The 24,350-nt window shown below is 44.2% G+C and overlaps 1 protein-coding gene across 10 annotated transcripts in view; it reads left to right on the top strand.

The window, feature by feature from the left end:
* Positions 1–24,350, top strand: part of TNS2 (tensin 2) — a 143,145-nt gene that overhangs the window by 82,568 nt on the left and 36,227 nt on the right. For 7 of the 10 annotated variants that reach the window (XM_044443335.1, XM_044443332.1, XM_044443338.1 and 4 more), the window contains 4 exons: positions 11,591–11,629; positions 17,735–17,773; positions 21,188–21,237; positions 23,487–23,658. In XM_044443335.1, coding sequence (XP_044299270.1) covers positions 11,591–11,629; positions 17,735–17,773; positions 21,188–21,237; positions 23,487–23,658 — 300 coding nt within the window. The remainder of the gene's footprint in view (positions 1–11,590; positions 11,630–17,734; positions 17,774–21,187; positions 21,238–23,486; positions 23,659–24,350) is intronic. The other 3 variants (XM_044443337.1, XM_044443343.1, XM_044443341.1) reach the window with 1 other exon arrangement.

Below are 24,350 nucleotides of genomic sequence, written 5' to 3'. Positions count from 1 at the left end.
ATAAAACAACTGAGTTATTATAATGTTTTAAATTAAGGAATTAAAAAAATAGGTCTCCCCAAATTAGGGACTCTCTCGCTCTGTGTGTGTGTGTGTGTGTGTGTGTGTGTGTGTGAGTGTCTGTCTGAGAGAGAGAGAGAGAGAGAGAGACCCAGTTTGTATATCATGATGGCAGTCATGGACTAGAGGAGGTTTGGGAGGTGGCAGCAAGGTAGCTGGCCTTCTCTGTTGAGACCAGTATCGTACCTTCCTCTTAGGCATTTGGCAACATAGTATGAGGTTTTAATCAGGTTGAAGTTTTTTCCTTGTTGTGGATTATTTAGCATTGATATGTGTCTCTGTGTGCTGACTGTTTATATGCCTTATGTAAAAAGTTGTTTCATCACTTTACTGCCAACAAGCCAATGTTTGTATGCTAACCCATAACCTGAAGGTTTCCTGGACAGTTCACAGTAGAACATATTTTAATGGTTTTTCAACTTTGTAAACCATCTAAAGAGTTTCAGCTACTGGGTAGTATGAAAATGGAATAATTGAAATGGAATAAATGAAACAAAATTTACCCTATGATTCGAGGAGATAAGTACTGAAAACAACCCACTTCTGGTTTCTGTAAACAATCTCCAGTCAGCACAATTGGAGGTTGGCAGTGTGACAGGTGATCCTTGAGAGCTGGCTTATGTAGGGACTAAACTATGCAGTTGTCCAAGTTCACATGTCGTACTACCAACCTCTGATTCCACTGCTTGGAGATTATGTAATACAAACCAGTTGTGGCTTGCAACAGTTGTGGGTTGTTCACAGAAAAATGGAAACACTCTGAACCATGTCTGCAAACTGTGGGTTTATTAGCCCTTAATATACCACCATGACAACAGCCCCAAACTACTCAAGGTTTGCATGCATCATTTGGCATAGCTGTTGCTTGACTTGTCCAGAATTGTACTGCAGGCTCCCCTTTGCATTCCCTTTAAACCACTCTCTCTTTCTTTTGCCTTTGCTTGGCAGCCACGCAGGGAATGCATCAAGGACGACCAGAATGCCAAACTGCTGTGGTATTGTGCCCCATACAGATCCTTTTGAACTGATGTGGGAAATGGTCCTTCTTCCAGGAGCCTGTACTTGCACATGAAGTGGGTTCTCCCCTTCTCAAATCACATCGCCTAGTGACTCAGTCTGAATACCCAAGTAGGTTTGCATGAGTGCAGGCAGCCTTTTTAATAAACCAAATGATTTATGTCAAGGGTGCACAACCCATGGGCCATATTTTATTTGTTTATTATATTTATATTTATACCCCACCTTTGTTCCTTTCAAGGAACTCAAGGAAGTATGGTGGCTTTCCCTCTTCCTCTGCATCTCATCCTCACAATAACAACCCTGTGAGGTAGGTTGGGACTTGCAATCAGTCCCAAGCCACCCCATGAGCTCCATGGCCGAGCCGGGACTAGAACCCAGAGATCCCAGATCTCCAGTCCCTCACTCTTAACCACTACACCACACTGGCTCTCCAAGCTGCCCTTGGCTGCCTCTGTGGCAGCCCACAAATCCAGTATCACCCCGTGCACCTTTTTTCAGCAGTCCAGATTATCTTTATTTATGTAATATATTTATACCCTGTCCTATACGCTAAATGTCTCAGGATGGCTTACAGAAATCAAAATAAGCAATCCATAATCAAAACAACAATTAACAATAATTAAGAATGTACATAAAACCAACAGTAACATACCACCAATGAAAAAAAAGTCAAAAACAAAATCAAGATCAAAACCAAAAACAAAACCAAAATGCGACTGTGGATAGTTAAAAACCAGATTAAAATTCCTAGTTCTTAAAGTGGTGGGCAAATAAAAAGGTTTTCACCTGGTGCCGAAAAAAATATGAAGTCGGAGCTAGGCGAACCTCTCTGGGGAGCGCATTCCATAGTCTGAGTGCCACCTCAGAAAAGGCCCTGCTCCGGGTAGAGACCATCTTTACCTCTTTCAGGGAGGGTTCCTGGAGCAGAGCCTCTCCTGCAGATCTTAAAGGGCACAAGGGCTCATAGGGAAGGAGACATTCCATCAGGTATCCTGGTCCCAAGCCATTTTGGGCTTTATAGGTTAACACCAGCAACTTAAATTGGGCCCGGACTTCAATGGGAAGCTGGTAGAGAAGCAGTGTTATTTGAGAATAACCACCGGTCCCTGTCAGCAACTTGGCAGCCCTATTTTGTACCAATTGCAGTATCTGGACTGTTTTCAAGGGCAGCCCCACATAGAGTGTGTTACAATAACCCAACTGGGAAGTTACGAGGGCATGAATCACTGTTGCTAGGTAGTGCTTGTCCAGGTAAGGTCGCAGCTGATGAAACAGCCAAAGCTGGAGGAAAGCGCTCCTCGCCACCGCTGTCACTTGGATTTCCAGGGACAGCTCTGTGTCAAGGAGCACTCCCAAGCTGCGGGCCCCATCCTTTAGAGGGAGTGTAACCCCATCCAGGACAGGGCCAAAATGCCCTTACCTAATGCCTCTATTGTTAGGGAAAATATGCTTTCTCTGATCAGTAGCTTATTGGGGTAGGTGCTTTTCTCTGGCAGGGAGAAGGGCCAAGGCCTGGGAAGGAAAATGCTGATTAATTCAGTCCTGCTTCCTTCTGAGCAGAGGCGTGGCTTTTGGGATGCTATTTGAAAATGCAGCAGAGCAATTCAGAGCCACTTACTTACAAATAGGCAATGGTTTCCTAATTAGATAGGGATGGTGGAGAAACTGCATGTCTTGCTGGTGACAACATATGTAGGTACAGTGGTACCTTGGTTCATGAACTTAATCCATTCCACGACTCTGGTCGCGACCCGAATAGGTCAGGAACCAAGTCAAATTTCCCCATTTAAACCACAAAAATTTGAAACAAAGTAACAAAGAATAACAAAGTACAGTACAGTAGAGAACGCTAACCTAGGTGTAGAGGGGAGGTTATTATTTGGAAGGAGAGTCCCCCTCCACATGGACATTGGGGAGTTCCCTTTCAGGGGTTTTCTCTCTTTTTTGTCTCTTAGCTGCAGGGTCAATTTTGGCAAAAAATCTGCACGTGCTTGTCACCTTCATTACCGCTCTGCACGTTCTTTTTACCACCATGCTTGCTCTGCACTTTCTTTGGAGCCATTATTCAATAAGCTTCACAGCAAGTGACCACAGGTCTGTCTGCGACCGTGAGCGGGAAAGATGGCCGCAATTGCGAACGTGTTCGTGCGGGAACATGGCCATGATTGTGGTCGTCACCCGATGCGGAGTTCGCAACCTGAGGCAAAATTTTTCTGAAATTTTTGTTTGTGAACTGATTTGGTCATGAACTGAGACGTTTGTGAACTGAGGTACCACTGTACCTCAGGATATATGTAACTATCCTGTAGATACTGGATGCAGCTCTCAGGGCCAAAAAGGTTGTGCACCCCTAGTTCAGGACTTTAAAGAGAAGTGCAAGACAAAACAGAGTGAGGTTTTGCAATTATATTAATTGATGCATGTGCCAACTTGCAATCTGGGATGGTACAATCCTCTACCAGCCCATTCTTCCGCATATGTGAATCCCTCACAAGAGGGGACAGGAAGGATTGAGATCAAGGTGGCTCAGGTTTGATGACAGATGCATATGTTGATCTAGGCACTTTTTCTTTCTTGCTTAGTGCTTCTCTGTTTCCATCTGTGGAGCACTCAGAGGAGGGGATTAGAAAGATCCCTTCACACTCAGTAGAATCGCCTGCCCCAGTGCTTTGCAGATGTAACATGCCTTAAAACAGCAATGTCTTCCTTTGTTTTAAAAAGCAGCCCAGCCAATCAGGCTGTGAGGCCCACTAGCTGCATAGTTGGCCTATTAAGCTATGTAGATGTTTCATTTTCTCCTAGAGTTTCCCACATCCTGGCGACCTCCCCTCATGTCCCATGGGCTGGTTCAGATGTTTTCCCAGGCCAAAGCTTGCTAGCGTGATGGGGCGGGGGGGGGGGTTGGAAGGAGGAGGAGGCGGTGGCGGCAGCAGTTACAAGCTTCCTCCAGAGCATCATGAGTGATATATGCATTCTGCATCCCAGATATTTCCCACAGCTGGAGCACAGGAAGACGTTGGGGATGAGGCTCATGTCTGTGAGTGCCAGTGCAATGTGAGGTGGAGATGAGATGATGTGGGATGTATCAGGGACGAGAAAGGAGGGTGCTGTGCGTTGGAACTGTGTGGCAGAGCACCTGTTTTGCTTGCCAAAGGCCCCGGTTCAGTCTCCAGCTTCTCCAGGGAGGGCTAGAAAAGAGTCCTGCCAATAACCTGAACAGCTACCAGTCAGAGTAGTCTATATTGGACTGGGTGAACCAGCTGGCTGACTTAGTAAAAGGCAGATGCTTATGTTGTGATGAGAATCATAGAACTGTGGATTCTTGCCCCTTTGTGGGATATCAAAGAAGGGATATCTATAAATAGATAGAATTGGGGTGGGGAACATGTGGCCCTCCAGTTGTTGAACTACAATTCCCAGCAGCCCGCACCATTGACTGTGTAGGCTGGGGCTGATGGGAATTGTACATTTGAAGGGCCACACATTCTGCATACTGAGATCATTGATGAGTTATCCTAAGTTCTTTTCAGCTATGCAATCCACCATCCTAACTCCAGTGCCTTAATCTTTTGGGAAACAGTGCGCCATTCCTTTGAAACTGCAGTCCTAGGGCTGCACCTGTGCACACACAGCCTTGGAAATAGGTCCTTGGAAGTCCTCGGCCTGCAAAATGTTTGTACTAGCCCACCCACTCCTTCCTTTCTGTCTTAATCGATCGTGGCTGGAAACAAAACTGAACTACTTATACAGCAGGGACAAAGCTCTTGCAGCCCTGAAGGCTGCATTTGCGTTTTGAAGGTCTCAGGGTTGTATTCTGTGCTGAAAGAGGTTCTGCACCTCTAACATATAAGGCTGGACTACATGACAACAGTAAGAAATATGCTAACAATTTCCAGACAGGTTGCCCTGTTACCAAGGGAGGCAGGTAACTGTATCAGCAAGGGTCCTTATCCATTGCAGCCTTTAGTCTGAGCATTATAGGAGATACCAGTGGTGCCGAGCTCCATGCCAAAGTGGGTTAACTGCCATGGAACACTCTGCCTGTTAGTCTGCACCTGCAAAAATAACTAAACAGTGTAATCCTATGTGAGTTTAGGCAGAAAACAGTCTTGGCTGTGGCATGCTGGGAGTTGTAGGACTTTTTCTGTGCAAAATTACACCCTAAGAGCCTTTCTGCAGAAAACTTTTATGGTGCACTCACGATTCCTCCCTTGTGGCAGCTAGTGGGTGTACTGTACAACATCCTTCTCTTCTGGTACAGTGTTTTTGGTCCCATAACTAGACAAGTCTAGTATTTCTTTGAAAGGCAGCATGAAACTCTCGTCTATTTGTGCTATTCTGCTGTAGCACAACACCACCTGGGGCTTGAACAGAGAGAAAGGCAGAGAAAGGAAAACACCTGACAAGCACACACGGGATGGCACTGTTCTTCATCCCAAAAGGGATCCAGAAGTAGAAGCCTCAGTGAAGAGGTGGGTTAAAAGATTCCTGTAGAAAAGCCCTGGGAGTCTTGTGTCGCCTTAAAGACTAAGTGTGGCATGTGCTAGGGCCAGCCAAAAGCACTGAGTGAAAAAACAAGATGGCGCCCTCTCCCATTTCATGTACAAAAGCTGACTGGGCCGTTTCTTCAAAACCGTTGCTGGAATAGCATCCTCCACTGAGGGCAGCTGGCTGGTTTATGAAGCATGGATAGGCTGTGGGGCACAAGCATCTCCCCTAACACTTTCCTCCCCACTTCCAACCTGAGGCCAATAGTAGGACTTGCTCTGCGGGGGAGGCTGCAGTCTCCTATGTCAGCAGGGTTCCTCAGCTGTTGCTGCCTGGCTTTTTTGGTGTTAGAGGATCTATCCATGGTGCTGAAGTCCAAGACAGGTTCTTTGCCATGGAGCACCAGGGATAGCTCATGTATGATTGGGAAGAAAAGCTGCAGTGGGTGAGGAGCCCCACTGACCTAGGAGGTCTCCTTCCCCTGCGGCCCAGACATAAGCTTTCACAATCTGGTCTCCACTTCAACAGTTGCATGAAGTGTTAGCCTCAGTTGGCAGGTATTCAGTGTTGTGTCAGGGAGGGGGAACATTAAGCAGTGGGTTGTATCCAATATGACATTAGCTCGGATGTAAATTACTATTATTAGGGATGTCTAGCAACATGCAAATAGCATTAGCTGGCATGACAGGCCTCCTGGAAAACTTGCTGTGCCAGCATATGTTATCAGTATCGTGCTAAATGTGCTTGTGCAGCAGAGTTTACATTAATGATAGTGTCACTTTGGATACTGCCCAGTGGGTTCAAATGATCCTGAAATTCAGTATGCATTTGTGTATATATGCAAAATAAGCACAATGAATATTCTCATGCTGTTGTAAATTGTTGTTCCTGCTATTTTGGTTTCATTTAAGTTTTCACTATTTGTCACAAGACATATTTCTTGCAGTTCACATCCATTTGCATCCAGCACATACACTTCCCCCCTCCCTACGCCCATGTATATGTAAACCTGCCAACTGAGATAACACTTCCATCTGATGAAGTGGTCTAGATGGTGAAAATTTATGCAGCAATAAATCTTTTCATGTTTAAGGTGCCACAAGGTTCTTGGCTATTTTAACTGTTATGGCTTTCCTTGAGCTAATTCAAGTAATACATTTTTTTGCTTTTCCTTCCTGACCCCCTTCCCATCAATAATAGCATAAAGCATAATTTTAAAAAGTAGAAAGAAAAACAGGTTGTGACCATTAACCATTCCTAAGTCTCTAATATTGAGCACTATATGCAATAATATTTCTTATTGCTTTTAGAATGCCTGAAATAAGAGATACATGTGTTAAAATCTACCTGTAGAAGGAAGCAGTGCAAGGTAGCATAGAAGGAAGAGGCAATAGGGATGGAATGCTGGCCTTCATCACAAGGTTGTTGTTGAGCTACGTGAAATAATAGCAAATTGAAAGTCCTATGTGGGTTATTGTCAGTTTGCAAATGCACCATAACCACATGGACACAGCTCTGAGACAATCAGTACAGTTGTAGGGTCTGACACTTTGCAACTGTTATGACATTTACTGGCTTCCTTCTGTTCATCTTTTGAAAACTGGAATAGAAACATAGAAACAGAGCGAGTCAGAAGGGATCTCCTGGGCCATCTAGTCTAACCCCCAGCTCCAGCCGGCTCTGCTCACGACATGCCCACCATGTGCATGTCCAGCCTATCTTTGAACATCCTCACTGATCTCACACGGTTGTTGTGAAGATGATGGCCATGTGCTTCACTTACATGTGCAGCTCATTATGTTATTTTTGTTGTCATTCAAACTGCAGAAACAGCTATTTTTCATGTACGCGTATGTTCCTCTTATAAGTAAGAAGATAGTTTGGCAGGAAAAGGTTAAAGTTGCACAAGAATATGGGTGCTTTTGATGCAAAATGATGGATATTTCATGCAAATGAAGAGAATACATAATACTATTGCATAACAAATATTTACCTACTTTCTGGGATCAGTATTTGCAAAAGGCAGAACTGCAACATTCAGCTCAAGTTTCATTCTGAATACAGCCCTCCCCTTGGAATGCTGAATGGGTACACATCATCAGCCATGAAAATTAGCTCATCAGGTAGTTGACTTGGTGCTCACAACATTATAAGTCCTGGTGGGTTGTGTGGCATTTTTGTTCAGAATAGCTAAACCTGGTGCAATGGCACTAGCATGGTTTATGTTAACCAAGAGTAAGCCATGCTGAGAACCCATAGCTTGTTGTAGTGTTGTTTGCTCTCAGTGTGGCTTATTGTGTCATCCAAACACTGTAGGGTGGCTTGTGAGTGGTTTGGTAAGAATGGGCCATAGAACAACCCAAGAAAAATTGTAAGAAACCTGACTGCTGCTCATGATCTTGCTGATGCTGTGTCCACTCACTCCCAACACTCCTTGTCAGTGTCCTCTCCCTCTTATTGATACATTGACCAGACTGACATCCTCCTAGAGGCTGCACCTCTTTCCTCTCATTGTTGCTAGTTTGGTGGCTTCTAGGCTTTGCAGTTTTTCTCCATTCTGAAGCACTGAAATGCCTCTCTTAAAGGCCAGTTAGTGGCACTGACAACTTTACAATAAAGAATGCTGGTATGTGGGCCCCATCTCCTTCGGCCCACCGGGAGCTCCACAGGAAATGAACGTGGCCCTCTTGTGGAAAGAAGAGCTCTGTTCTGGGTGGACAGGGAGATGGGGCGGGACCTTCCTTCTGCTAGCCAAGGCAGTCATTCAGCTGGCAAGATAAAAGAGCCCAATAATTTTACAATCCTCATTAGGTGCCTTGTGGGTACCAACTGCAGCTTCGGCAGACCCACCAGGGCTTCTGAAGAGAAAGCACTCACTCCACCACTCGGTTGTTGTTTTTAATTAGAGAATGGGGTAGGAAAAACACACCCTGCGCCACAGACCAGCAGGCCTCTCTTCTGACAGTGTCTACTTCCTTAATTGTATCCTTGCTCATCCACCATGTAATTTGAAATGTGTTGATAGTTGGTTTTGGCAAGGGCCTGTGACCTGCCAATTTGCACTCCGGCCTTCTTCCTGCCAGTGCTCTTTTCTTCATTACCCAGCCTCGGTGTCGGCTCCTGAGCTTTTGAGGCCCTCAGGCACGGCACCCTCGGTGGACCCTCTCCCTCAGCCCCCACCCCAGCCTCTGCCACTTTCTCATCACTGCCACCAACGAGCAGGCAGGCGATGACATTTCTGCCTCTCTTCCTCAGTACCAGCATTGTTTGGGCAGGTGAACACACAGGCTGAAGAGGGGATAGGGAGCAGTAAGCCGGTGGGCCCTGCTGGGGTGTAGCTCCTCACCGGGTGTCCGGTTATTTTTACCCTTGGCACCAGCCCTGCCCAGCAAAAATGAGCAACAGGGAGCTGGCTGCCCCTCCTCTCAGCTATATTCCACTTTCTGACACCCCTGCAAAACCACATCATTTCCTTTGATTTGCCTCTTTCAGGCATGAGACATACAGAGCCTTTGGGCAATGCAGAAAAAAAGAGAGGTTGGAAGAAAGTTGAAATTCAAGGAGGTGATGAGAGATGAGATGGTAGCCCATTACCTTGAGGACACAGAGGCTTTGCCTCTTTCACACAGCCAGTGTATTGCACAATGATATCCTCATACACAAAGGTGGCTAGAAACTTGTGTGTTCAAATGCTGTGGCAGTTTCCATACGATATTCTCCACCTATGGAATTCATGCTTCTGTCTGTAGTGTAAGGAAATATTGGGTAGTCTTCAATCTGAGCCTAACTTCTATTTATTTCATTGGGTCTGCTCTAAGTAGGTCTAACATTGGATACAGCTCAGTTTTTTGGAAGGCTGTTTAAATCTTCCTGGCAGACAAATTTGGCAGAAGAGGTTGTAAAAATTCAATGGAATAAACAGGATCCACAAAACCCATATAAATTGCCTTTAGGTACATTAGTATCTCTAAAAAGAAGCAGAGTGCAATCCTGTGCAAGTTTAAACAGAAAAAAAATTCCCACAACTCCCAGCATACCCTCACAAAATTGTGGGGTTTTTCATATCCAAACTTGCATGGAGTTGTGCCTTTTAGGGATGGTGCTGGACACCAAAAAGACCCAGGGGTTAGGCTTACAGGCCAAGATACTGCAGAAATGTGCACATACTAATTTATGTTTGCACTAAATTCTCCCTGTGTGTGCCTTTAAAGGACCTTGTCTTGCAAGGACTTTCTTGTTTGTAAAAGAGGATGTATGAACAGGCCATGAATTTGATTTCAGGAAAAAACCTCAGGTAGGAAGATTTGGGGGGGGGGGGTAGCAGGAAGAGAAGGACATGTGGGCCAAAAGTCAGCTATTAGGGGGGTAGCAAATGGAATAGTGATAATCAGAGCCCTTGTGAACATCACAATGGTAGAGCAGATTACCTCCCAGAGATTTGGGGCTCCAAGTGAGAAATTTGGGGCCTCAGCCCCTGTAGGTGACCTCCTGGTTCCACCTTTTGGCACCTTTAACTGTAGTAGTCTCGGTGGCCTGCACACAAGTTCCTCTATCTGTCTGCAGGTTGTTAAATAAAACCTCCCCTGTCTACTATTTGATGTACATTTTGCATAACATGGGTGTAGAAACAGAATCTTCCTTTTTCAGAGGAACTGGTCTTTTACACACCTCTCTCAGTGGGTGTGGGGCTGGCTGTGCTCTGGGGGATGGTGGAGGACAGGAGAAACTGGAGGAATGTTGTCCATGGGGTCACGAAAAGTCAGGCACAACTTTGCAACTGAACGACAACAACTCAGTGTTTGGCATTCTTATTAGGCAGCAGATGAATCACACAGTAGACAGATCCACTGAGTTAATGTATATTCTGCTTAGAACATTAGAAAATGTGTCGGCCTATTTCTAATCCACAGTTTGGTTTTTGTGTGCTCCCTACACCATGTGCCTGGCATTCTATGGGCAAATTGGAAGCATTTGACCTGGGGCAGGGAGGGGAGCATAATCAGTGGAAAAGTGGTGGGTTGGTGAAGCATTTAACTGAGGTGGGCAACGTATGACTCACCAGATATTTTTGCCTACAATGCCTGTGATCTTTATGCAGTGTGATGGGAATTGTAAGTCGAGGGCATCTGGATGAGACACCCCTACTTGATGCAGTGATGCTCTCCTGCTCTTCTGCCACAAATCCTGAAACTGTTTTTCTCTAATGAAAGGACCACAAGTAACCAGGATTTTTGCACATGTTTGTGTGTTCTGTTTCAGTTCACCCTGAACCATTCTGAATGGATGTTTATATGTTCATACATACCTACATATTTCTTGAATTGTGTGTGTGTATGTGCATGTGTTATGCAGCCTTGACGGGGATGGCCAGCAAATGAATTGCAGTTGGATGGAAATGAGTCAGATTTAATAAATTCCAACTTGGTTCTTTGCTAACAATAACCCATGGGTGTGGGTGAGGGACTGACAGCCCCAAAACCAGGCTGATACCTCCGCAGACCTCAGATTCTCGAGGGAGGGAGTGGATTCCCTGTCATCTGCTACTCCAGAACCATGGTTGGGATCTCCCCCACGGTACTCTTATAGGTCACCCAGGGATGCAGCAGCAGTTGAGCCAGATGAGGTGAGAGAGAAAGGGCTGAATAGCCTCACTGTGCTTCCTTCTTGGGTGAGCCTGTTTAAGTTTCTCTAAATATAGCGCTCCCCGCACCCCTGCGCCGGCCGTGCCGCCTCCTGGCCACAATGAATGGCAGTCTGTGTGCGCGCCATCATTACCAGGGCCCGACCCAGGCCAAAGCAAATACCTCGATGGGGAAAAGAGGCCAGTCCTGCCTTGCAGAGAGGCAATCCAAGGAGTGAGGCAGAGTCACTTTCCCCTCCCCACAACTCGTACTATGGAGAGAGGAAGGCGCTATTTGGGAAAGCATTGTGAAGGTCTGAGTTGGGGATGCTGACAAACTGGGAGGCCTCAGAGCAGATTGTGCAACTGGACTGATGGTTTTCCATTTCTTCTTTTTTTCAGGTGCCATCATCCTGCCAGCCCCTCCCCCCACCAGATCTGGTAAGTGCTGCTCTGTACCCATCTGCCAGACCTTTGGTGCCTTATCTGTGTTCTTTTTCCATCCTTTCTCTCTCTCACTCTCTCTTTGCATGTGCGTGTATATAAGAGGGATGGAATGAAACATGTAATGATTTTTGGCTGCTTACAGGTGTATCTTATTAAGAAGGGGATTCACTATGGTCCTTTTTTCTTCTATAGAGTGATCCTGCACTCCCTACAAATGTTGCAAAACTTTTGGCAGACATACTTCTCAGCACAGCAAATGCTGATTGAATTTTCTGCCTCACCCCCTCCCCACCCCAAGTTTCAGGCTTAAAAAACAAAAAACATCCTACAATTTTATCCAGTTCAACAATTGTTCATGTTGATTTTCTTTTAAATCAATATTATCAACCTATTGTTCAGCTGTTTTAGTTTATTATAAAGATATAATCATAGTTGTTGTTGCTTCCACTCTGTTTTTTTAAAGTGTTGGTAAAACTGCTGTCGGGGACTTTCTGAGATCTCTCCTTGGGGATGTGATATTTGTACACATGCACATAACACTGTGAGTGCTTCTACAGAGGTGCAAGTGTTTAGTACACCCATTTTAATGCATCCTCTGTTTTCAGTGTACATTTTTTTCTGATCAATGAGATATTCTGTATAAGCCCAAAACTTGCTTTTTGTTGTTCAAATAATTTAGTGAGAAGTTTCATTATATTTGTGTTTTGTGTAGGGGTTTTTCATTCAATAAAATGAACTCATTTTTTCCTTTTTGTGAGATTATCATCATGTTTTACTTTTGCTTTAACGTTAAAACTATCTAAATACTATCTGCTTAGGCTATCTAGAGCAGAGAGCAAAGAGTCCTTCCCACTGGATTTTTGGAGTCTGGCCTTTCTGCTAAACCCATGACAAACTGGTAGAATTTGTAACTGGGTACTTGCTGGAGCTTATAGGGTGGGCTTTCCCCACCTACTGCCCTCCAGAGGTTTTATACTACAACTTCTATCTGTCTCAGCAAGCATAGCTGATTGTCAAGGATGATGGGGATTGTAGTACAAATACCTAGAAGGTACCAAGTTAAGAAAGGCATGAATGGGATTTCTTTGCTAATGGCTTTTCTGGAGGCCTCTGCACTCACTTTAACCTCATGGCATGCATTCAGCCCTCTGTGCTATCCTTGAGGAATCTTCCAGAAGCCAGGCTACAGCATGTGGCATGCAGCCCACAGCAGATGTGGAATTTTAAATCTTTTGCATATGTGAAGTCACCTTTCCTGTGAGCAGCCATGGATGCTTCTGCTGCAATCTTTGTGCTGTTAGGGTTGTTTTGTACCCCTGTCCCCTTATGCTGCTCTAGCTCTACCCTCTGAGGTTTTTCTGTTGGGGGTTCATGACCCCCCCCCCCATGCTTTGCAGTGTCTGTGAAATCCAGGGCTGGCCCTGCTGTTTGGCATTTTGAGGAAATGAGTGCAACAAAGATGGCAGCAACAAAGTGCTGGAAGAGAGAGCTGTGTGCCAAACAACCTGCCCTGTGTCCCCTAAGGTAGGCTACTGCTGTACGGTTAAGACAGCTGATGCCATCACATCACCAGTGTGGAAATAAAATTCATCTGCCAGTCCAGTCAACTTTTATACATAGGATGGGGAAGAAGGTGCCGTCTTGTTCTTCCTCTCAGATAGCATATTGCTGGGAGGAGTTGCTCCAAGGTTGTGGGCCATCAATATTTGGATGCAGCCAGTTCTGTTTCTTCTTTTGCTCAGAACTAGATGAGGTGGAAGCTCCAGATGGAGTCAGTAATGGTGAAATAAAGTGAAGCTTACTAAGGTGGAAAAGTGAGTCGTGAGGGGAAAAAAGGGAAGGAGAACTGGTGGTTCTCTTGTTCTGGATGGACCTTGAAGGATCAGCAAAATAGCCTGAGGGTACTGCTGGACCTAGCACTGATCCTGCAGCCTCGGGGGCTGCGGAAGCCAAATCTGACTTAAAACAAAGACCAACCGGCCGCTCTGGCAAAGGCCTTGATATCTTCCAGGATAAACTACTGTAATGCACTCTGTGTTGTACTGTCTTTGAAGACGGTGTGGAAACTTCAGCCACCCTTCTGCATAGCAGAGAACTTCAGGGAATGTATTACGCCAGCAATAAAACAACGACATTGCCTCCCAGTTCATTTTTAGACTCAGTTCAAATTGCTGGTCTTAGATGTCAAAGTCAGAGCCAGTGTGGTACAGTGGTTACGAATGCAGGATTGGAACACAGAAGATCTGGGTTCTAGCCCCCACTCTGCCATGGAGCTCAGTGGGTGACTTTGGGCCAGTCACTGACTGTCAGTCCAGCCTACCTCACAGGGTTGTTGTTGAAAGGATGAGAGGAGGAGGGTTATGTAAGCCGCCTTGATTTCCTTGAAAGGAAAAAAAGACAGGATACAAATACAAATATAATAGTTAATCAGTTAGTTAGTTAGTTAATATGGCCTGGATGCAGGTGTGATTGTCTGCCAGCCAGAGGGCCCCCAGCTGGATCCTGTGACAGAGTATAAATGAACCTTCCAAATTTCCCCCAGATGGTCCTCCCAGATCTGTCCAGAGCAGATTTGGAGGATGTACAGGGGAAAGAACATGGAAAGCCCCATTCTGTATACAGAAGATAATTTCTAGATCCAGTCCAACATAGTTTAAAATAAGATCAAAAGCAGCATTGGCTTCAGAGTTTTCACAAATGAAAAATCAAAATAGCACCCATCCTCTACTCACTCTGAGAAAATAAGGCTGCAATCCTGTATTGACTTACCTAGAAGCAGGGCCAGCCTGAGAGACTTTGCTTCCTGAGGCCAAAGAAAAAAATGTTCCCCTCGCCCACCATTCCATGTTCAGAAATCAACTGAGCAGTGGAATGTAATGTCAGTACCAGAGGACAGCAGGGCTAGCTTAGTGGGGCCAAGGCAGACCATGTGGCACTTCCAGGGCCTTCCTGTCCTCTCCCTTCCTGCAGCACCTGCCACCTGAGGTAGTCATTTCTACTCTGCTTAAATGATTGATCTGGCCCTATCTGGGAGGAATACATCAGTGGGGTATTTTTGAGTAGAGTTGTACTGTAGCAAGAGTTTAGCTGCATTAAAATGGTGCCTCCATGTGGAATCTGCTGGCCAAAATGCAATGGGAAATGTTACATTGGTGGTCTGAGGGTATTGTTCTGCAAAATCAAATATCACTAATGGAACAGTAATGGAATTACATCTTTCAGTTGCACCAGCAGCCCTTGTTCATTATGTTCACACAAGTAGTTGTACAATTGCTTGCAAAATGGCTCGTACAATCCTGCTTGCTTGAAGAAATGTTGGATTCTCCTCTTATGCATACTTCACAGTTAGTTTCCAGTAGCACAACATCATTTGCATTAGTAGCATGTTTATCAGTTTTGGTGGTACGTATCTTAAGACTCTCCTCTTAGAACTCTTCCCTTATTGAATTCTCATGATTTCTCACACACAGTTGTTTACATGCTCTTTAGATGACTTCATGATCCTCCAGTTTTGTTCCTGTTTTTCCAGAGCACTTTCCTATAATCTTGTTTCATTTTTAGAACAGTGAAAATGAGCTATTAAATTCAGTGGGGGAAATGCTGTTTTATCTCCTTGTGTACTGCTATAGCACAGCTCCACCTAGAAGTTGTGAAGTAGAAAAGCAGGAAAGGGAAAGCTGTATGTGTTGAGCTTGGATCTTGATGCTGCAACCAAACCCAAAGTAGATATAAAGGTAAAGGTTTCCCCTTGACATTAAGTCCAGTCATGCCTGACTCTAGGGGGCGGTGCTCATCTCCGTTTCCTAGCCGAGGGAGCCAGCGTTTGTCCACAGACAGTCTCCGTGGTCATGTGACTAAACACTGACATGCACGGAACGCTGTTACCTGCCCACTGAAGTGGTGCCTTTTTATCTACTTGCATTTGCATGCTTTCGAACTGCAAGGTTGGCAGGAGCTGGGACGGAGCAATGGGAACTCACCCCGTTGTGCAGATTTGAACTGGCGACCTTTCGTTCAACCAGCCCAGCAGCACAGCGGTTTAAACCACTGCACCACCTGCAGTCCCGAAAGTAGATATAGTGATTAACTAAAAAATAAACGTCTCATGTAGGAAAGCTTTTAGTTGCTTTCTAGGATGGTCATTCCGCAGCACAGAGAAACCACCTGGGTGTTATTTTTCCTTCTACAATAGCATGCTTAGCATTGTTTATTAGTAGGGAGGAATAGATCACTCTGTTTCCAGCCTCTCACTTTAAGATGCATTCTTTCATAAGTTTGTCCTTTCCTGCTTCTTCGTTAATCTGTGATCTGCATGAGAAATCACATTTAAATCCCTATTCTTAACATATTTTCTATTACCTATTTCTGAGGCTGCAGTCCTATGGTCTCTGAGCCTATGCTTCAGGTCATAAGTGGTATTTGAATGTAGAGGACTGCAAAAAGGCTAAATCAGAAAGTTTATTCTCCAACTTGTTAAGATAGAAACATAGCAAGTCAGAAGGGGTCTCCCAGGCCATCTAGTCTGACCCCTGGATCCAGCCAGTTGTGCTCATGACATGCCTACCAAGATGTGTGGATAAGAATGAGGGTAGGTTAACTGACAGACCTGGGTTCACAGCTAGATGACTGTGGTTTTGAACAAGTTTGATTGATGTTCTCAGCCTTGGCATCACCCATCTGTAAAATGGATGCAATATCAGTCTAGCTCATGGGCAGGGAATGTGAGATTGAATGCCAACAAGGACTTTGAATGGCAAAATAAAAGGCAGTAAAAGTAAACCTTCCCTTCAAGAAATAATGAAATAAATCTTAGCAATGAAATGTAAGAGGATTGTGTCACATTCCCATCTTGATGAAATTTAATAGGCCTCTTTTCTTTGGTGAGGAATATAGAGGGAAATGCAGTCTTTCTTGTGAGCTAATCAGCTAGCAACAAGAAAGCGTTCAACCCCACCCAATGTAAGAAGGGCAAACCAAAGCCGCTTGGATGTTTTTGACAACTGCCTACTGTACAAAAATGTTCTCAAGATTCCAAGAAGCCAAGAAGCAGATAAGAGGCTGTCCAGGTTCCTCTGCACAGCTCTGCCCTCTTTTTGCTAGAATCAAGTACGACCTGGCCAGGTATTTGCTTGAGCGAGTGAGGGCTTGAAGTAGATACAAGGTCGGGACTGTGCCTGCTGGCTCCATCCCCATGTCTCTGGACCCGCCGACTTGTTGGTCTCATCATCTAGGTTCAGACAGGGTCGTTTTGAAAAGGCAAATTCTGAAAGGGCCGTCTGCGTAAGTTCTGCTCTCTGTGCAATAAGGCAGCATGTTCAATTACATGGATGGCAGAGGGGCGGGGTGGAGTTCCTTGCATTCAGATGAATGAAAGCAGGTGTGGGATTCATGATCAAAACTTGCCGGTCCAATAGGGCAAGGCCTGAACTGGGCAGGGGCAGGATCTGCTTGCCTGTGTGCTTATTCTTTTGCTTTCCCCATAATACCAGTTGAGCTCACATGCATGCTGGTATGAGTAGTATACAAGACCCTGCAAGTATCCATTGTTGTTTATCTTGCGTACTGTGGAGACAGGGCTGTGGAATGTGTGACCCTCCAGATGTTTTGAACTGCAATTTCTGTCATCCCTCACATGGGCTAAGCTAGCTGGAGCCGACGGGATTTGCCCTCCACCAACATCTGGAGGGCGCCACACTCCCCACCTGTGCTTGGAGAAAGGGGAGCTCAAAGGAAAGGTGCCGAAGGCTTTTGCTCAAACTATATGGGGAGCTCTGTGGAATCATGGCCTGTGTAGCTGTACTTGTGTTGGGAGGTAGGATCCATTTGTGTATTGTAGGCATATTCTTTTAATCACAGGCCATTTTAATGGCACACCCTAGAAGAAGAGTGTCACTTAGCTTCTGCTATCACATCTCCTTCAACCCAGGTTTGAGGATCAAACTGTCAGTGGACAGTTTATATAATTCCTCTGAAGCCTTCCCATGTGATAGCAGGCAGAGTTCTCAAAAAGAAACTGCACACCAGAATTAGTTGTTTTGAAAAGAATGTCTTTATATTTTTATTCTTATCTTCCCTCTGCTTGCTTTTCCGCATGTCAAGCGGCGGAATACAGCCCCAGTCCGGCGCATCGAGCATTTGGTAAGACTCCATTTTATCCTACTCTTTTAAACTTTGCCCGAGGGGCTTCTTAATCTAAAGTCTGATTTGCAAGGGACTAAAAACAGTGTGTTCGAGCCCCCATGCTGTCACATAATCGTCATGGCTGTGTGAGGAATTTGTTTTTTTCTTGTCACAATTGCATTCATTTTCGTGCTTAATGTTCTCATTCATTTTGTGACCTGTTTGTTAACATTGCATTAGGTTCAGTGCACACTTGTTGAAGTCATGTTTGTTTCATTACTTGAGTGAGGTTTTGTTCCTGTTTGGTGCTCCTCTCTCTCTCTCTCTCTCTCTCTCTCTCTCTCTCTCTCTCTCTCTCTCTCTCTATATATATATATATATATATATATATATAAACTTTTTTTTTTACATCTGTGGCAGCATAGTTGACTTTGCAGCAGCCTCCTGCTGGCTGCCATTGCCTTTCCCCAGGTGCCCCGTATCAAGGGTGGGCAGAAGGTAGATCTCCAGATGTTCTCACCTTTAATTCCCAGAAGCCCTACTAGGATGTCCAGTGGTCAGGAATGCTGGGAGTTGAGGCGAAACAGCTGGAGATCTACTTTCTGCATATCTTTGCTCCAGATGTAGTATTGTTTTGGAGCATGCTGGGAGAGAAATGCTGGTCACCCTAGAAAACTAGCAGTTCTCACTGAGGTTGCCAAAGCAGCAGGTCTGGCCAGTGTTGTGGTAGCTTTCTGCTTTAGGAGACAGGTACCCCCTTCCCATTATATCAGTGTGCGCAAATACACGTCCTCAGTGGAGGGGTCTGGAACACTTAAAATTAATCTGACTGTTCCCCATTTGGTTCAAGCTCTTTAATTGGTCCTCCAAATAAATGCACACCCCTAGCATTCAGAGAGCCAAACCATCTAGTGTTTCAATTCTCTTCTAGTTCAGGTTCAGTTGCGAATGACATTGCTCCACTTCGGTTCAAATTCACGAAAATGCAAGTTCAGTAAGTAATCCCATAATCAGTTCAGTTTTAGTACAGGTGGGAAACCTTAAATATGCTTCACAACTACAGTACTGATCCACAAAGAAAAATGGAGCAATTTTCGGGTCTAACTTACTTCTATCAAGGGTCTATGTCAGCCGTAATGATTAATTGCTCTGAAACATGCCTGAAATAAAGAAAACCATATTATATGTTCAATATATTGTAAACCATCCTGAGACACCAGTAATGGGGTAGTCTATAAAAGCTTTAAATAAATACACAAATAAATTTTCAATTGGTAGTGTTTAATTATGGAGCCTTCACCCTTGAAGCATCAGGCCTTTACCTTGCACCTTACTTTTGGTTAAGTTAAATTAAGTTAAACAAATGCACACCTTTAGCATACTTCAAGGTAGAGGATTCCTAGCATTACAGGTCCAAAGGCATTATGCAGCTATTCCAGTTTTTCCTCCTTAATACTGTAGTTTTTTTTTTCCTGCTGGGAAAAAAAAGAAGGAAGAAATGGTGGAAAAACACAGGAGGCTTACAAATGGAAGATGTTATCTGAACCTCCTGTTAAATACTGTGAACGAGCAGGTTAATTGTACCATAAGGAAGTGAGCAGTGGCGTACAAGGAGGGGCCATATAACAGCAGACAGTGCTCTGAGCTCAGATCTGGGGTTTGTGGCTCTGGTCCCATTCCCTCAATCCCTTGCCGCTGGTGCAGAAAGAACTGTTCCGGCTGTTCTCCATGGCTGGGAAAGCCACCCTGGGGAAGCGTTAAAGGCAGTGTGGCAGGGGGAGAGACTGGGCTGACCATGATGCAAGTGATCCTGAAGATGCTCCAGTGTCCTTCCATCCCTTTGGGAAATGCTGTCACCAGGTGGCTGAAAAAGCCAATTTCTCAAAAATGCAGAGTGGAACGAGTGGGGAGGCAAAGCTTCTCATCCCACTCTGGGCCGGATAAGTGTGAGCCTCTGAGATTTTTGGCTTATGCAGCCTAAAACTCTTACCTGGAAGCATGCCACATAATAACCCTTTGTTGTTGTTATGATGAACTTTGTTATTAGTCATTTCAGTAGCCAAAGCTCCCTGGGCAGTTCAAAGCCTTTTATTCATTTTGGAAGGAGACAGCATACATTGATGTTTGTTGTTGTTGAACTGGCACTCTGATTTTTTGAATTTTAGGGTTCTATTCCACAATGTGTTTAACAGGCTTTCAAAATACTGTTTTGGGTCCAGGCAGTGTGAATGGGGGAGAGAAGGTTTGGGTTGGTTTTTTAATGAAGTTCACCTTGACTCTGGATATGTGGTGTTAAACTGTACTGGCTGTTCAAATGGTATGGCTGTAGCTGTTGTAAACAAGTCACAATATCTCACATTTATGTAGCTCTTTTAGGGCAGGTTCGTACATGTTGAGAGCAAAGCAACTCCATACCTCCCTTGTTGGCTGGCACATGCAGGGAGCATGACCATGCATAGGACTTCACCCTGAAAGCATTCAAAGCACTTTTGATACATTCTTTGGTTGTAACACATAACAGCATGCTGCAGTTCATATAAGGGGAAAGTGTTTTCTTGCACATTCCAAATAATATCATATTTTCTCTGTTCTAAAAAAAATCTAACCAAAAGTGCTGTTTAATATGAGAAACAAAACTGAAAGATCATGATACTGTCTACAGAATCCATAAACAAACATGAGACAATAATGATGCAATCAGAACCTTGTATAGAAAAGCTCTACATGTCCCCTACCATATTTTTCTATAGCTTGACCCTTGATGGTGGACAATAGAACCCTTTTGGCCTGTAGCTCTTAAAGACCCTGAAAAGTGTTAACAACTCACCCACCCACACGCACCACCTGGCAAATGGTGTGCTCCAAAAGGTACCACAACTCTTTTCAAGGGGCCATGGATGGTGAGTCCTGGAGAGCAAACTCTCAGCTTTCATGTTAAACATGCTCACACAGAGAATGCTCAGGGCAAGCTTCGAATATATTTATGAAAGGACAAAGTTGTGCTTGTGACACATTAAAGACAATTGAACTTATTATGATTGAAAAGTTTGTGGGCAAGAGGCAACTACATCAGGTTCAAAAAGAGAGAAAATGGTCTCTGTTCCTAAAGGGTTAAAAAAGCAACACAAAACAATACACTTTGCAGCTTGTTTCTAAAAATTGGTGTTTTATGTTCTATTTAGGATATGTTTTAACAATACTGCTTATTACCAATGGTATTGACTTTGAAGCAAAGGTGTGGCTTCCAGATGATGTTGGACTGCAACTCCCATCAGCCCTAACCAGCATAGCTAATTGTCAAAAATTATAAGAATTGCAGTCTCTAAAAGAGGGATGAGGAACATGGAGGCCTTTGGGGGCAGTTAACAATGCTTTTCTGATGGCTTTTTGTTAAACACTGATTTCCCTTTCTTTCTTGTGTTTATTTTTCAGGGCTCTACAAAATCCCTCAACACTGCAAAGCAACGGAACACATTACCTAGGTAAGGATATGGCATTAGGTGAAAGACTGACAGTTGTGTGTGTCTTTGTGTGTATGAAGAGCAGGACACATTCTAGCCAATTTCTACTCTATTACTCTTCTGAGTTGTCTTAGGTACCTGTAGGTTGTCTTCTAACTCTGGGACTTCTGATCCACAGAGAATTCCTGGTTTTTGTTTTATTCTTAAAATATATTCTTCTTTTTTTAAAAAAATGCTCAGATGCTGACATACTATAAAGAAAAATTCTGCTTTCAAGTACCACCTTTAAAGAGGGCTTTTGTGTTTTGGATCTCACCTTTGCTCTGTACTTAAGCTCTTGGGCAAGTTACATTTGCTTGTGACTGACTATGGCAGCTGTATTATTAATAGAAAAGGCACCCTGGCAGCCATTTTGTGAGAGTACCCAGAACACTTTCCTAAAATTCTGAATCTGCCTGCAGACTCAGAAAGGTTAAGTACAACCAGAACAAACCTCCAATCTCTGGAATTCTCTTGATATAGCAGACTTCTGTCATAACCTTATCCCATGGCCCAGTTTGTCTCAGGTAAAGGAATGTACCCTTAAGGAATCCTTTAAAAATATTATGAATTCCAGAAGTAACTTCTCCCATTAAATTGAGAACACATTGAGGCTGTGAGCATTCACGGAATAATTTGTATATGAAGAATGCAGCCCAGTGAACTCCCAAGCACAACAAATCTGCACATATAATCTGATGTGGAAAATCAGATTTCACAAAATGAAAGTGGAACATTTGGGGAAGTGGCCTGGGCAAACATCCAATCAAAACTATAGGAGGTTAGCAGCAAAATAAGCATTAGAGATTAAAGCTCCAAATGTTCTCTCATTTTGATTTTTAGATACAGAGTATTACTTTTCGGGAGCGAGTGAGAACCATTTCCACCCACCCCCCAATACTTTAATTGTGAAAATATATTTTTCATTGATGGTCACTCCCATTACTTTGTCTCTCTGCTGCTGATTTGGTTGATCCCATTTTTTATTTTAACTTAGGACATCTTCACCTTCCTCAGACGGGTGAATTAAGACGATTAGAGATCGTGCAGCAAATGGCATCAATAACATCACACTTCTACTTTGCTGTTTAGATTTGGCTATACAACAGTGTCACTGAGGCAGAGAAGAAGCTGATTAAGAGTGAGGGCAAACACCCTGTATCAGTCATGGAAGTGAAGCTGGCCACTCAGTTTGAACTGCATACTGGTCGATTGGGTAACAAATAAATACCACTGCTCCATTTTGACCCAAATCAGCAATGGGGTGGGAACAGTTTTGACACTGCCAAAAATGGTTTTTATTTGAAAAGCATCTCTCCCCTCAAAGCACCTTTTGGGATCAAATACTGTACTAATGTAGGCTGCACATCCATCATCTGTAGCTCCAGCACAGTAAGTGATTGCTCCTTAAGCTTAAGAAATGTGAAAAAGTGTTTTCTCCCATGTCCATAACATGTAGAGGTGAGGTATCTTCAGATGGCGCCACCTTCTTGGGCAAAATGAGGACCTAGTGCTCATAACACCAGAAAAGGTGTCAAAACTGTTTTGTGACTGCTTGTTTGGAGATCATTAAGTTACTTCTCTGCCGTACATGCCCTCTGTTCCTCCAAAAAACCAGGCTAGGACCAGTGGTTGGAAATTCCATGGAAGCAGAGTTTGGCCAGACAGGAACAAATGGTGCAAGCCATCTGCCAGTGGAACAGAGGGATGGAAGGGGTGTGTTCTTCTTCCCAGGAGGTCTTTAAGCTGTGGCCTGGCAGTCATCTGTCAGGGATGTTGTAATTGCCCCCACACTGTAGATTCTACATAGAGTGGGACATTGATGACCTCCAAGGTTTCTCCTTGTGTCTAAAATTCCATGAAAAGGCAGGATATAAATCTAAAACCAACCAAATAAATAAACAAAGAATAGTAATGATTACTGTTAGGATAGACTGTGGCATGGACCAGTGGCTTTGTTGTGCATTGTTTCAGGGCCTATGCACAACTTAAATGTGTCCCTGGAAAACTGTGAACAAGCATTGTAGAACTAATCAGCAGATCTGAAATTCTGCACATGCAACTGTAAAGGAAGAGTTCCTTCTTTCTATTAACTTAAAACTTTATCTTTTGAAACATGCGTATTAATTTTTTTATTACCTTGATGTGTTCTTTGGCTCCTTGTACAGTGTGGTACACAGGGCCTCTGAGAGACCCAGCTTCTTCAAAGCGTGTTGCTTTCTCCTTCTTAGAAGTTTCAGCCTGGATCACGTAATGGAACGCAAATATGACTTTGACCTTATTTACATCACGGAGCGCATCATCTCTGTCTTCTTCCCACCTGCTTTGGAGGAGCAGCGTTACCGTAGCAACCTCCGGGAGGTGGCCCAGATGCTAAAATCCAAGCATGAGGACAAGCACATGGTAAGCTGCTCCAGGAAAGTCAGGGGTGAAGATACACTGGGACATGCAGCATCCTGTGTTGCTTCCAATTGGTGGAATACACTTCATCCAGCTCTGCGGTTGACACTTCACTCTGTTGGCCATTAGAAAGGGTGTGAAGAGGCATATTTTTAATTTCACTTTTTAAATTATGTGGTTAGTTTCAAAGTTAAAGTGTTTTATTGGTTCAAACTTTCTTATTTTCACTACAGTTATTTCTTTTAAAGTGCTGTGCACCAGCTTTATGGGATTTTAGCAAATCGAAAGACAGGAACTATTCATTTTCTATGTGGGTTTGACTGTGTTTGGGAGGACAGGGTATTCCTGTCTGCTTGACGAGAAGGCAGTGGCTTTGCTGCATTGCTTTGCTTTGCTATACTCAACTCAATGCTCTAATTCCTGTGCTTCCCATTCCTCCACATGAATGCCAGATCTGAAATACAGCATGAGCATTTCCTCTTGTTCCAAAGAGGAGGCAGTTTGTACCTTTTATGGGCAGACTAATGAGATGGGTTGGTTTTGAATGTGACTTTGCAAGGGGGTAGGGAGCCTGGGCAACTGATGCACACGAGCCACTGCAGGTCTGTGGCAAGGCAGCCAATGAAGCCCATGTGGGATAGAGCCGTAAAAGGTGGAATGCTAGCAGAAGGCAGGGATGCTGGGGTATGACTGAA

This window comes from Varanus komodoensis, unplaced genomic scaffold, assembly GCF_004798865.1.
Source record: "Varanus komodoensis strain SLA01 unplaced genomic scaffold, ASM479886v1 scaffold41, whole genome shotgun sequence".
NCBI lineage: Eukaryota > Metazoa > Chordata > Lepidosauria > Squamata > Varanidae > Varanus > Varanus komodoensis.
The sequence above is the reverse complement of the archived record's forward strand: the minus strand, read 5'-3'. Positions and strand labels throughout refer to the sequence as shown.